The sequence below is a fragment of the Diabrotica virgifera genome, chromosome 7 (genome assembly GCF_917563875.1).
Source record: "Diabrotica virgifera virgifera chromosome 7, PGI_DIABVI_V3a".
In the NCBI taxonomy this organism is placed as follows: Eukaryota; Metazoa; Arthropoda; class Insecta; order Coleoptera; family Chrysomelidae; genus Diabrotica; species Diabrotica virgifera.
The window spans coordinates 140,555,655-140,569,475 of record NC_065449.1 but is presented as its reverse complement, the minus strand read 5'-3'; the positions used below and the strand labels follow the sequence as shown (position 1 = coordinate 140,569,475).

The window sequence follows — 13,821 nt, the reverse complement described above, 5'->3', positions numbered from 1 at the left end:
ACTATACGGTTTGCGTACCTAATCCTGATAATATTGGGCTTTCTCTGTACAGGTATTCTGTTTTAAATGTGCAGCAAACCTTTGGCTCCTCTTGTCTGGATCTCCCACATTAGAAGCAATTTTTTGTTTAAAACGGAACTTCTATATTTTACCAATTGAATTAAGTTTATCTTTCTTAGTAGGTACATATATGTATATGTGTATGACTAACTTATCCCTTTTTATCTTTTTAGAAACTTGGGTTCGAGGTTTAGGCTGTTTACCGGCTCCATTATCAGGGCACTCTATGATTACGTTGCCCCCAGCTTCTTTATTATATTGTTAACAAAGAAATATTACGAGTTGAGAATACGAATGTTATTTGAACATAGATATTATCAAATTTTTAAGTACATAAAATTAAAATATTACATTTTTTTTCTTTTTGACTGTTCTAATCATAGATCACTATAAATCAAGTAGAATTCTATGATCAAATACTCTTCGTTCAAATTAGTCAAATAGATGGCGCTAAGTAGAAAGTTGGATTTACAGCATACAAATAATTATATACTTACGTTATTTATATTTTTATAATTGTTATATTCTTACTTTATTTTTTAATAAAATAGATTAATAGTTCTATTATTATTTTTTTTACATTAAACTAAATGTAACTAATTTTACCACAGGAATAAAATATTTTAATTTTGACTTTTTGACAATTTGATCAAGGATCGTTAGTGGTGTAAAACGTACTTTTCTTAGTTCTCAGCTCTGTAAATTGGGGTGCGGTGTGTTTTGTAAATTGTGAGTAAAAGTTAAAGTGAAAAATAGTATAAACTATTGTGTTTTTGGTGTAAGGTAAGGAATATATCAATTATCTTTAATTTTTTTATATACATATTTTTTATAGTTCATTTAATATTCCATAAAAAGTCGTTGAACCCCAATGAATTTGTATACAACATGGTGGATTCTTATCTCTTTATGTAGTCGTAAGGTGCATTCCTCGAGAGACATAATCTCTTGTTTACATATTTTTATTCTATTTACTAGTATCTATTATCATAGCTTTGCACTTTTTGGTTTTTCTTATTTATGTAGGTTAAACAGTAAATAAAAAGCAATAAATTTGTTCAATGTATATGCTAATTAACAGAATTGTACACAGTGACTAATATTTCTAAGAAGTGGATTTTTGTATTCCATAGGTGTGACAATCTCACCAGATCACCATGAGTTACATGCAGTCTAACCAAAATAGACCAAGTAAGTATTTTTTTTCTATTTAGATTAAATAACTTGATACAGGAAATGAAGTAAATAAATCCTAGGAATTCTTTTTTTCATTTTTGTTTCTTATTCTAGAAATGTGAAAGTTTTAATGATGAGGTTTAGAAGATTCCTTTTGATCCATAATAAGTTGTGTTGACAGTTTATTGGACATAAGTAGTCATAATACCTACTTCGATTTTTTATTTTAGTTATTTGTTTTTTCACTATTATACCTAAACTGTTTAGTATTACCTTTGATCGTCATATCCAATTTTTTGGATTCTTCCATTATCATTACAACAGTAGATTATAAAAATACCTAATACATGAAAATAAAGTTCATTTTATGAAATTTGTATAATAGGTAATGACTAGCCCCTCTACATAACTGTCTATGATCACCCATGACTGTCTATGATTCGTGAATTGTCGGCCTTTAGAAACGCTTCAAAGAGAATTGCTGATTAGTAAATAATAAGTTTTTGAGTTAAACGATTGTGTTTACACTTGCAAGATGGTTGTGACGATCATAGACAATCATACGATGATCATCGCCAATGGTGAAGAGCAACCCTAAATTTTATTGATATTTTCTCAAGCTGCAGTCCCTTGTTCCCATTTCTTCTATTAATCCCTATGGCATCAATCCACTTCCTTTGTGGTCTCCCTCTTCTTTTCTTCCTGTGTTCTCCTGCTTGCAACACTCTTAGGACGTTTCTTTCTGTTGGCATTCATAAAACATGTCCTAACCATCTAACTCTCTGTGCCGTTTTTTGTATGTTACTTTAGGTCTCTTATACATCTCCATTAGCTCATGGTTTGTTCTTCTATGTCATTCCCCTTTAGCCCCCTTTATAAGTACCACCATAAACTTTTCTCAAGATTTTCTCTCACAAATTCCTAGCTTTTTCTTCTTCTTTCTAAATCATTGTGTAAGTTTCACATGCATACAGCAAAGTTGGTCTCACTATTAATTGATTCGGTGAGAAAGAGAAAGCGGACATGTCCATAAATAGGCATTTTTGACATTTTGACAGAAATTCATTATAAGTATTAAGAAGCACCATTTTGTAGAGAAAGGGGATATATCGCCTAGTGAGAACAATAGTGGCGAAACCCGAAAATCAATGTTTTTGAGTTAAGTCCATCAACCGATATCTAAATATGCCCTCTTTATTTTATTGTGAATTTGTCAACTATTTTGATGCATTAACGATGAATTGCCACTTCTTAAATTGTTTTCTTTAGGAACGTAACGAAACTTTATATCAACACAGGCGAATCTTCAATTACGCCGTGCTTCCACGTATTTTAACATTGAACTATTATCTTTAAAAATAGTAGTGCAATGTGCAATAGTGGCGAATGTGCACTTTTGTCTGTGTGGTCTTGTTGTTTGTGTGTTTTTTTAAACAACGTCTTACATAGAAACTCAGTTTCAACTGGTCTTACTTCTTCTTCTTAACGTGCCCTATCAAGTCCCCTTGACGTTGGCGATTAACATGGCGAAACTGTCTCTGTCTCGAGCTATTCTAAATAGGTGTTCTGCTTTCTTTATTCCTGTCCACTCCCGGATATTCTTCAACCAAGAGGCCTGCTTTCTACCAATTCCTCTGCGTCCTTCGATTTTACCCATCATAATAAGTTGAAGAATATTGTACCGGTCTCCCCTTACTACGTGTCCAAAATAGGCCATCTTTCTATATTTGATGTTATCAAGCAGCTCACGGGTAGCATTTGCTCTCTTAAGGACTGCCACATTTGTCAGCATAGCCGTCCATGGTATTTTTAGAATACGTCTGTGCAGCCACATTTCAAAGGCCTCCAAACGGTTAATGGTGGATATTTTTAATGTCCATGCTTCGACACCATACAAGAGGACTGACCAAATGTAGCATTTAATCATGCGCTTTCGAAGTTGAAGTTGCAAGGTATCATTACAGAAGAATGACCTCATTTTTAAAAATGTCGTGCGGGCTATCTCGATTCTACATTGTATCTCTTTATCTGGATCTAGTTGTTCAGTAATATGGCAACCAAGATATTTAAAACTGGGTACTCTTTGAATCATATGACCATCAACATATAACCCTGAATCTTGATGGGCCAAACGGCTAAATACCATGTACTTTGTTTTTGAACAGTTTATATTTAGGCCAAACTCTCTTCCCACTCTGTCAATGGCATTTAAAAGGTGTTGTAATCCATTCATATCACCACTTAAAATAACTGTATCGTCTGCATATCTGATTGTATTTATCAGAATTCCATTAACCTTCACACCCCATTCCAAATTATGCAGCGCTTCCTTAAATATTCTATCTGAATACAAATTGAACAACAGTGGGGACAGTATACAACCCTGTCTGACGCCTCTTTGTATTTTTCATATTTCTGTTGATTTTCCATTTATGCAAGCTGTCGCTGTTTGACGCCAGTATAATTTTTCTATGATTCGTACATCTTGACTATCAACTCCTTTATCCTTTAGTATTTTAATTAATTTGTGATGTTGTACTCGATCAAAGGCCTTCTCATAGTCAATAAATACAGCAAAGACGTCTTTCCTTTAGAAAAGACTGGTCTTACTTAGAAATAGAAAATCAAGAAAGCAACTATGCACTTTGGATCAGTATTCTTTGGTTCCACTGTATCGAGAACCATTATCCATTTCTAAAAAGAAGTTTGATGACTTGCAAAATCTCTTACAAAATAAATCAATTCCTTTTGCCCACAGTTCTTCAGTACCTTGAAATATGAAACGTAAGTGAAATAATGAATTTTATTTTACTACTCATGGTTTTTCTGCTTACTTTTCATTTTTTATCATGTTTATCGTTTTCTTGTTAAGAGAGATAATGTTAATAATCATTACTTAAGATCTTATTTTGTTATTTTTCTATGTACTTCTATTGTACTTACTTTCATTTTGTGAATAAGTTTTTGGTTTGTACAATAAAATATGTTATTTGATGCAAAAACCAAACTGTTGTAGCGTAGTAGTAGCAAAGTATAGTGGCGAAACATCCAATTAAACATCCTCGATAATGCAATAATGACGTAACGCAAAAAAAATCTAAAATAAATACAATGTTTATCTTTTCTTCAAATAAAATTACTTCTACTACTTAATTGGTTTAAATACCTAGAAAGCATATTATTAGAAAAATTTTGCAAAATGATTACATATTAGCAGAGCTGTTTTTGTAACAATATAGGTTCCGGTACACAATGTTCGGGGGTCTGGGGAGTGTTCATAAGGGGGTCCGTACCCAGGAAATTTTTTTAAATTTAGCCTCAATAAGGTCGTTTTAAAGCTATTTGGGAGCAAGGAAAAATTCAGGAATTTGTCTATAATTTTGTTGTTTTTCTTATTTTTTGTCCCAAGAGGTACCGGTATGGCCTACCAGTGCATACCGTTACAAAAACAGCACTGCATATTAGTAAGTTATACTATTTAGCAGTTTCACCAAAACTTCAAATAAGATTATCTCTAAATGTTCATTTTGAAATTTCGCCACTATTCTCACCAGGCGATATCTGAAAGACAGTGGCATCTTCATACCTATAGTGGATTTCAAAATGTCAAAAATGAGAATCAAAAATGGATTAGTGGAGAACACAGGTTTTTTTACTTATAGTCCGTCTGCTATAACTTTTCCCACGCAGTACGATTAATTTTCAATCAAATTAAGAGGATCGGTACGTATTTTCGGCTGCAATGCTATTCAAATGGGGATTCATTTTTTTCGAATCCTGAGAAAACTAATAAATATTTTTGAAAAATTTAAACGCAGAATGAAAGATCACGTTATTAGCGAGTGCCGAAAGTCCCTGAGAACTTCTATAATGTTTATTTTAATAAGTTACAGGGGTGAAAAACTAAGAGAGAATTTAGTGTGATTTTTAATTTCAAATATATCATTCAAAATAAACTTTTTATTTATTCGAAGGGACTTTCGGCCCTCGGTAATAATTTAGTCTTTCATTCTGCGTTTAAATTTTTCAAAAAGATTTATTGGTTTTTTCAGGATTCGAAAAAAATAAACACAATGCCGTGGTAATATTTTCCAAATCTATCTTTGTCTTACAACGCACTCAGCCGAATATAATATTGTCAGCATATATTGTCAGTCAGACACTGACAATCAGTGACAATTTTAAATATTTGACATTGCATCGGGAATATGTTGAGTTATTGATTAAATATTATTGAAATATAGTGTATTTGATAAATAATTGATTTAAGACGTGAACTTAATAAAAAGTTATTTATTGTGTATTATTTGTGGAAGATCCAAGCAGAGAATACATCAGGATAATATATTCTGTGATCCAAGTATTTTGTTGTTAAAGATGTTCAAAACTGTAAGCGTTCCATAACAATATATTATTAAAAAATCACTTTAACACTTTTCCTCTTTTCTCGATTGTGTATTGGCCTTTGTTGTACAAATAAATTATTACAATCACTGAATACATAGTTAGTAAAAAAATTATCACATTTATTAACTGAATTAATAATTTCCAATTATAAAAATAACAGTTATCCAAGAACATTCAAAACCCATCTCTTTAAATTAATGATGACATTTTCAAGTAGAATGACATTCTAGTAATGTTTACATATCCATACCAGTGTGAATTTTACTACACGTAATTTGCCGTGTAAAGACAGAAAAGGTAGGGATACACGTAAAATATTTGCGAATTATGTACCCATAGCCTTAAGTCAAAACAGAAAGTGAAACGTACGCCGATGTGTGTAGTATATAGTATACAGTATACAAAATGTATATACACATCGACGTTCGTTTATGAAAATGAATCGTACCGCATGGGAAAAGTTATAGCGGACGGACTATATATGCGAATATCATTCTAGGATATCATAGTACACAGCCCTGTCACCCCGGTACTGCTGCTATAATAAACTTTAGTTTTTTTACTTTTGTTTTTTCTTCTTTCTAATTCACTATTTTGTGAGACCCCAGTTAAATTTCATTAACAATGTCATTTTATGTGCATCTCTGTTACTACTTAAAATGTTTAATTATATGCAAAACAGGTAAAAAATGAAATTATGATAAAGAAATGGCAAATTGTGTAAATAATTAAACTGTACAACAAAAATGTTTTATTTTACAATAAAATGCAATTCTTATGCCTGGTTGCACCAACAGATCTTAAGCTCCAGCTTAGCTAAGCTCTACTTATAGATAGGGCCTCCTTTGAGTATCATTTACGTTGCACCATAATTTTACATTCTTACCTTATTATTAATTATATCTATTATTATATTATGGTATTCTTATTGTAATATATTATAATTATATTATATTAATTCTTATGATATTCTCTACTTAAGCTTAAGATCTGTTCGTGCAACTGGGCATTAATCTTTCAATTATTTTTTATTAATGAAATTATTTATTTATACAGTGTCTCAAAGCTACCATCAGGGTCCTAATGACCTGCCCATGCAGTCTTCTAAAGAACAGACTTTACTATGGCAGCAGAATTCATACATGGGAGACTCTGGCATTCAGTCTGGGGCTGCTACACAGGTTCCATCACTGACAGGTAAAGAGGAGGAAGAAATGGATCTGTTTGATTTGGATCAACCCTACCAGGGTTTTACACAAGAGCAAGTTGATGACATGAATAATCAACTGAATCATACTAGGTCCCAAAGAGTTAGAGCTGCCATGTTTCCTGAAACTTTGGATGAAGGTAAATTATTTATGAGGATGTGCAAATATTATTTATTACAATTTGTGTTGTATGTCATGCAGGTATTGAAATCCCTTCCACACAGTTTGATCCTAATCATCAAACAGCAGTTCAACGTCTGGCAGAACCTAGTCAAATGCTCAAGCATGCTGTAGTTAATCTTATTAACTATCAAGATGATGCTGACCTTGCAACCAGGGCCATACCAGAATTGATCAAGCTCCTTAATGATGAAGACCAAGTAGTAGTATCCCAGGCAGCTATGATGGTCCACCAACTATCTAAGAAGGAAGCATCTAGACATGCTATTATGAACAGTCCTCAAATGGTAGCTGCCTTAGTGAGAGCTATATCAAACTCTAATGACTTAGAGACTACCAAAGGAGCTGTTGGTACCCTACACAAGTTATCACACCACAGACAAGGTTTACTTGCTATTTTTAAAAGCGGAGGTATTCCAGCACTTGTAAAGTTGCTCAGTTCTCCTGTAGAAAGTGTTCTTGTCTATGCTATAACCACCCTTCACAACCTTTTATTACATCAAGATGGATCAAAGATGGCTGTTAGACTTGCAGGTGGTTTGCAAAAGATGGTTGCACTACTCCAAAGAAACCATGTCAAATTTTTGTCAATTGTAACTGATTGCTTACAAATTTTGGCTTATGGTAACCAGGAGAGCAAGTTGATCATTTTGGCAAGTCAAGGACCTATTGAATTGGTCAGAATCATGAGATCTTACGATTATGAGAAGTTGTTGTGGACTACTTCTAGAGTTCTGAAAGTAAGTCACTTAAAGAATATTATTCAGACAATAATTGCTAATTATGGAATTATTTTGTAGGTTCTTTCAGTTTGTGCCAGTAACAAACCTGCTATAGTTGAAGCAGGAGGAATGCAAGCTTTGGCAATGCACTTGGGAAATCCAAGCACAAGATTGGTTCAAAATTGTCTATGGACATTGCGAAATCTATCAGATGCTGCTACAAAAGTTGATGGTCTAGAAAGCTTATTGCAATCTTTGGTACAAGTAAGTATTCTTCATCTGAAACTAAAAATGTTTTGCTGCCACTCAATTATTAGTTACTGATTATTTGTGCTACTTATATATTCAGTTACTTTAGTGTGGGGCCAATATGAAATTTGAAAACTTTATATTAATGTTATCCTAACTATCTTGAAGGAAAGTCAAAAAATAAAATTTAGATTAATTTTGGCTTGGAGTAGGGCATAAAAAGTTAAATGCCTAAAGGTGTGACTGGTCTTTACTAGTGTGATAATTCTTATATCCACCTAAAATCCAAAAGCATCAGGAATCTTAGAAAACTGAACTTATAAGAATCTTCACAAAGAAATGTAAAAAAATTAAAACTAAAAAATTATATCTGAACACAACAAATATTCTTACAACATAAATTACATTGTTATTCATAATACTAAGCAGCAAAATTAACGGAACACCTCAAAAACGGGACATGTTAGATGTCTCGAATTTCCTAAACCTGTTCTCTGATTTGAGTAATTTTTTTAGTATGTTATTGCCTTATTTAAGAAAATCGATGTAATAATATTGTTGCTAGGGGCAGGTAAATGTCATTTTATACCGGGTGTAACAATCATCCTGTGTTTTTTTCGTAAAGTTAGGAACACCCTGTGGAATATTCTAGCACATATAATAAATTGAAATTAAAACTCAATTGTAGCCTTAGGCTTTATTAACATTTTCTTTTTTGATTCATTTACTTATGTTGGATAATAAAAAAGTTAGGTACGTTAACAACTAGCTGTGTTTTTCATCAATAAATCCTCATTTTCTGCATGGTTTAATAGACAAGCCTAAAGTAGGCTATGAGAAATTAACAATTTAATAGATGTCAAATTGTTAACAGTCAAAAAGTGTCTGTTTGTTGTCGGTTTGTTGTGAAAATTAGTAGATTTATTATTTAAAGTTTCAATTAAGTCCGTATTTTTTTTTTTTATGTTTCGTGGAAATGGAACACGCTACAAGAAATTTCAAGCAGTGATCTTACATAGTGAAGGACTTGCTACCATGCTATCGACTCCTTACATTGGTAACAATTTTTTGCTAATGAACGATAATGCAAGACCTCACGTTCACAAACTGTAATCAAATATTTACAACAGGTAAATCTTTGGACTTTAAATTGGCCATAGCATAGTCCAGATCTTAACCTGATCGAATATTTGTGCGACATAATTGGCAGAAGACTACGACAGCATTTGCCTTGCCTCATAGAACCTTATAAGAGGTAAAAACAGTAGCTCTCGAGATTTGGAATGACATTGATCAAGACCAAATAGCATACCTCATTTGTAATTATAAAAGTACATAATATATCTCTTTTATTATGGAACATAAGCGAATAAATTAAAAAAACAAAATGTTTAGAAAGCCTACGGCTACAATTGAGTTTTAATTTCAATATTTTATACTAGAATATTCCACAGGGTATTCCGAACTTTTAAGGTTTTAAGAAAACCTGAGGCTAAAGTTATGTTTTAATTCCAGTATTTTGTAAATGCTAGAATATTCCACAGGGTGCAGTGAACTTTGAGAAAAAAACACAGTATGATTGTTACACCCGGTATAAAATGACACTTACCTGTCTAGCAACAATATTATTACATCGATTTTCTTAAATAATAAGGCTATAACATACTAAAAAAATCACTCAAATCGGACAACAGGTTTATTAAATTCAATGACCCATTTTTAAGGTGTTCCGTTAATTTTGCTGCTGTGTGTATTATGCAGCAGTCTAAATATATGTGCCTGCAAAACAAGAAATAACTATGCAGTAGACTGAAGTAGGACAAAACACCTTATACAGTTGAGTCCAGGGTTCTTTACCCATGCGTCATTAACACCTGGCCAGATAAAACACATACTTTTTATCTAGCATCATTGTCTTCCATGCATGAAACTAAAAACAAACCAGCTACCGCCTGTTATTAAGTAAAGACACATGTTATTTTTATGAACGCTCTAGACTCAGTACATTGAAAAGAGATAGATACAAAAAAGATGCTTGGGGACGTTTTCAGATTTTAAGTACAATATGTGACGTTTCTTATTTGTTTGTTTGTGACTGTCAGTTTGCTGTTTTTGTCCTGTTTTTACATTTAGTTATTTATATTATACACAACACAACATTATACAAAACAGTTATTTTCACAGCTAATTTTATATTGGAGTTTGAAATGTTATGGTAAGTGTGCCATTAATTTACATAAAGTTACAACCTTCTGTCACTGGCTGTTGCGTGGAGTAAATTTCCGACTAATTTCGTAAACTTTAAATGATGATGCACGGGTAAAGAATCATGGTCCTAGCTACAGTAGCACCTAGCTCAACTAAGCAAAATTCCCTTTGGTGACAGGTAGCATTGAAAGTGTTAAATAATATGTATTTATTTATTATTGTGTATTTATAAGTTCAACTTTTTTAGGTATTAGCATCTTCTGATGTCAATGTAGTGACATGTGCTGCTGGTATCCTTTCCAATCTGACTTGTAACAATCAGCGCAATAAAGTAACTGTGTGCCAAGTGGGAGGGGTTGATGCACTTGTGCGCACTATAGTCAGTGCAGGAGATAGAGAAGAAATCACGGAACCAGCTGTTTGTGCACTGCGTCATTTGACATCCAGACATGTGGAATCAGAAATGGCACAGAATGCTGTTAGACTCAACTACGGCATGCAGGTTTGTTGTTCTTAAATTTAAATAACATACTTGGCAAGATGCAGACAGTAAGGTTTCTTCTTTTATATAGTAAACAAAGTTATTTCCATTACTATTTTTTGGCCTTAGTATTTACATACACTAAAAAAACTTTATCACTGTTTAGAAAAATTCTAGCCCTACAATTGCAACTTAGGATAGGATTTCCTTCTAACCACTGGGTTTATTCACTGTAATCCACAATGTTCATTGACAAATTTTCTTCAAAGATACCCATATTTTTGTAGTGATAGTAACAATTCAGCACTATGAAGCATATTTTTTTTTGGTGTAATTGAGTTTTATTCAAAATTGAATAGTTTTAATTGAGTCTTGACAGACTGAAAAATATGTTTTATATTATTTGAAATTTGGCTAAGAATGTAACAAAACCAATTTGTATAAATACACTAACCGCAAAAAGTATCGCATAATTTTTAAAACAAAACGGTTTAAAAGTAATTATTTAATTTTTAGTAAAATGTTAGTATACTTGTCTATGGTCTCCTTTAGGTGTCTAGAAACCCATAACATTTTCAGTTAATCCTTTCGCTGCCGATGAGTTGAAAGACGTCGTTTACTTTAGGCTGACTATACATTAAATTAAGTTATATACCGATGGCGTCGAAGGACGTCATCCGCAACGGAAGGGTTATAGCGTGTTTTTCCAAAAAAAAAAGTAAACAAGACGTTGATAAGAGAGAATACAGTAAAACCTCCGTTAACCGAAATAATTGGGGGGGGGGAGGCCGTTTCGGATAAGAATTTCAGTTAAAAATAACATTGTTTTTTTATTCTTGTATCAAATTACATTATTGGAGAGATATAGCTGCAAAACATCGTTGCCAAAGGAAAACAGAAAAGAAATTAGAAGATTTCTTTAAAAAATACTCTAAACATGTTCATTTTCCTTAATTTTATTGCTTTTTTTAAATTTACTTTTTATTAATGAGAATATTAAAACTGTCTGCCATTTCGGTTAAACGATGTTTCAGTTAACGGAGGTTTTACTGTATTTATTTTGGACATTTGTGTTAAGAATTTGGTCTGTGCACTGTCTGCTTGATTTTTCAATGAGGAGGTGCGTTCTTAGAAAAAATTAGTAATTTAATGTTAGAACAAACAGCCCAAATCAGAGCTTTCATTGGAGATGGACGATCGCAGCCATATGTTGCTGATGTTATGGGAGTCCACCAGTCCAGCGTTCCAAGAGTTTTAAGAAGGTATAGAGAAGCTAGAGGTTAAACAAGAAGACCAGCTCCAGGACGTCCCAGGCGCATGAACCCCGTTTATTACCGTTATATTTACATCTGCAGACTTTCCATACATGTCATGTTACTGCTAGACAACTGTGAAATAATCTTTCCACAGTCTGTAATGTTCGAATAAGTCACAATTCAGTTAGAAACAGGTTAGGTGCCTTTGGAATCAGAGCCAGCGTAAGAGATGGCCCAATTATGATACGGGGAGGCATCTGGATTGGTATGTAAGAGAGAATCTTGAAGAAAATGCTGTGCCTTTTGTTCGAATTATTGGAGATAATTTCGTTCTTATACAAGACAACGCTCGCCTGCACGTTGCTAGAATAACAATGTAACATCTTCAAGGGGTTGGTATTTAAATTCTCGGTGGGCCAGCAGTCAGCCCAGACCTAAACCCAATTGAGCGTGTATGGGGCTACCTAGAAAGACTCATAAAGACCCGTATTATCGCTCCAGATAACCTTGATGAACTGGGAAATGTTTTAACGGAAGAATGGGAAACTTTTGATTTGAAGTACATATCTAGTCTCTAATAAGAAGCCTTCCACAGAGAACGCTAATACCAGATACTAAAATGTTCAATTTGTCCTTGAAATTCCTTATTTCATAGTTTTGTATTTTTCATTTTTGTTGAATAATAATTCTTTTCATTTTTTTGGCCTGTTAGTCTTTGATTTTTGATTTACTGGAAGACACCACTGTTAAATATTACTACATTTCATTCCCTGGCATTTCCAAAAAAATTTGAAGATACTAATCAAATCTTCTAGATTTAATACGTTTATGCGATACTTTTTGCGACGAGTGTGGTTCGAGCATTAATATAACATTTACAATTTTATTTGTAGGTGTTTGCAAACACGGTGAGTAAATCTTATAGTAGTACATAAATTTGATGATTTTATTGTACTGATACTGTGATTTTTTAATAGATTATAGTAAAACTGTTGAACCCACCTTCCCGTTGGCCATTGGTGAAAGCAGTGATTGGTTTGATCAGAAATTTGGCTTTATGTCCTGCCAATCATGCCCCATTGAGAGAACATGGTGCCATACATCATCTTGTACAGCTGTTGATGAGAGCTTTCCAAGATACACAGAGAGTAAGTATTATAAAATTGTATTTTATTTTAAAAATAAGCCATATCCAAGATTATAAGTATAATATAAAAATTATTTGATATATGTAATAATTATAATTTTACTTCTTCAAGCAAAGAGCAAGTGTTGCGAGTGGCGGCAGCCAACCTCCTGGCACATACGCAGATGGTGTGAGAATGGAAGAAATTGTGGAGGGTACAGTGGGAGCTCTTCACATTCTGTCAAGAGAGTCCCATAATCGTGCCATAATAAGACAGCAGATGGTTGTACCGATATTTGTGCAGCTACTCTTTAATGATATTGAAAACATCCAACGTGTTGCAGCAGGAGTGCTTTGTGAATTAGCAGCTGATAAAGAAGGAGCTGAGATGATAGAACAAGAAGGAGCCACTGCACCCTTGACTGAGCTTTTACATTCAAGAAATGAAGGTTTGTACACATGTGTATCTTTTAAGCCGGTTTCACTGATATAATACCAAATGAAAAGATTTCCCTTTTTTGTATGCTTCATTCATTATCAATGCAATTGTAAAGATAATTATATTCATCAGTTTCAAGTTATTTGCTTTGCTTCCTTATAACTATGTCATATAATGATTTGTAGCATTTTAATTACAATTCTAATTCTGCGGTTTGCTTTTTTTTCTAGGAGATCTATCTATCTAATCAGCCCTAAACATCCATCCTTGGATATAGGCCTCCTCTTCCTTCTTCCATGCCTCTCTATC

The 13,821-nt window shown here is 33.1% G+C and overlaps 2 protein-coding genes across 6 annotated transcripts in view; both read left to right on the top strand.

The window, feature by feature from the left end:
* LOC126888626 (uncharacterized) overlaps positions 1–550 on the top strand; it is a 169,734-nt gene extending 169,184 nt beyond the window's left edge. The window contains exon 19 of the mRNA XM_050656982.1: positions 234–550. Coding sequence (XP_050512939.1) covers positions 234–325 — 92 coding nt within the window. The 3' untranslated portion in view covers positions 326–550. The remainder of the gene's footprint in view (positions 1–233) is intronic.
* A 155-nt stretch (positions 551–705) lies between these two features.
* Positions 706–13,821, top strand: part of LOC126888067 (armadillo segment polarity protein) — a 52,434-nt gene continuing 39,318 nt past the window's right edge. For 4 of the 5 annotated variants that reach the window (XM_050656085.1, XM_050656089.1, XM_050656087.1 and 1 more), the window contains exons 1-9: positions 706–843; positions 1,194–1,251; positions 6,700–6,990; positions 7,053–7,771; positions 7,832–8,017; positions 10,458–10,712; positions 12,841–12,855; positions 12,925–13,095; positions 13,207–13,522. In XM_050656085.1, coding sequence (XP_050512042.1) covers positions 1,218–1,251; positions 6,700–6,990; positions 7,053–7,771; positions 7,832–8,017; positions 10,458–10,712; positions 12,841–12,855; positions 12,925–13,095; positions 13,207–13,522 — 1,987 coding nt within the window. In that variant the 5' untranslated portion in view covers positions 706–843; positions 1,194–1,217. The remainder of the gene's footprint in view (positions 844–1,193; positions 1,252–6,699; positions 6,991–7,052; positions 7,772–7,831; positions 8,018–10,457; positions 10,713–12,840; positions 12,856–12,924; positions 13,096–13,206; positions 13,523–13,821) is intronic. The other variant, XM_050656086.1, reaches the window with a different exon arrangement.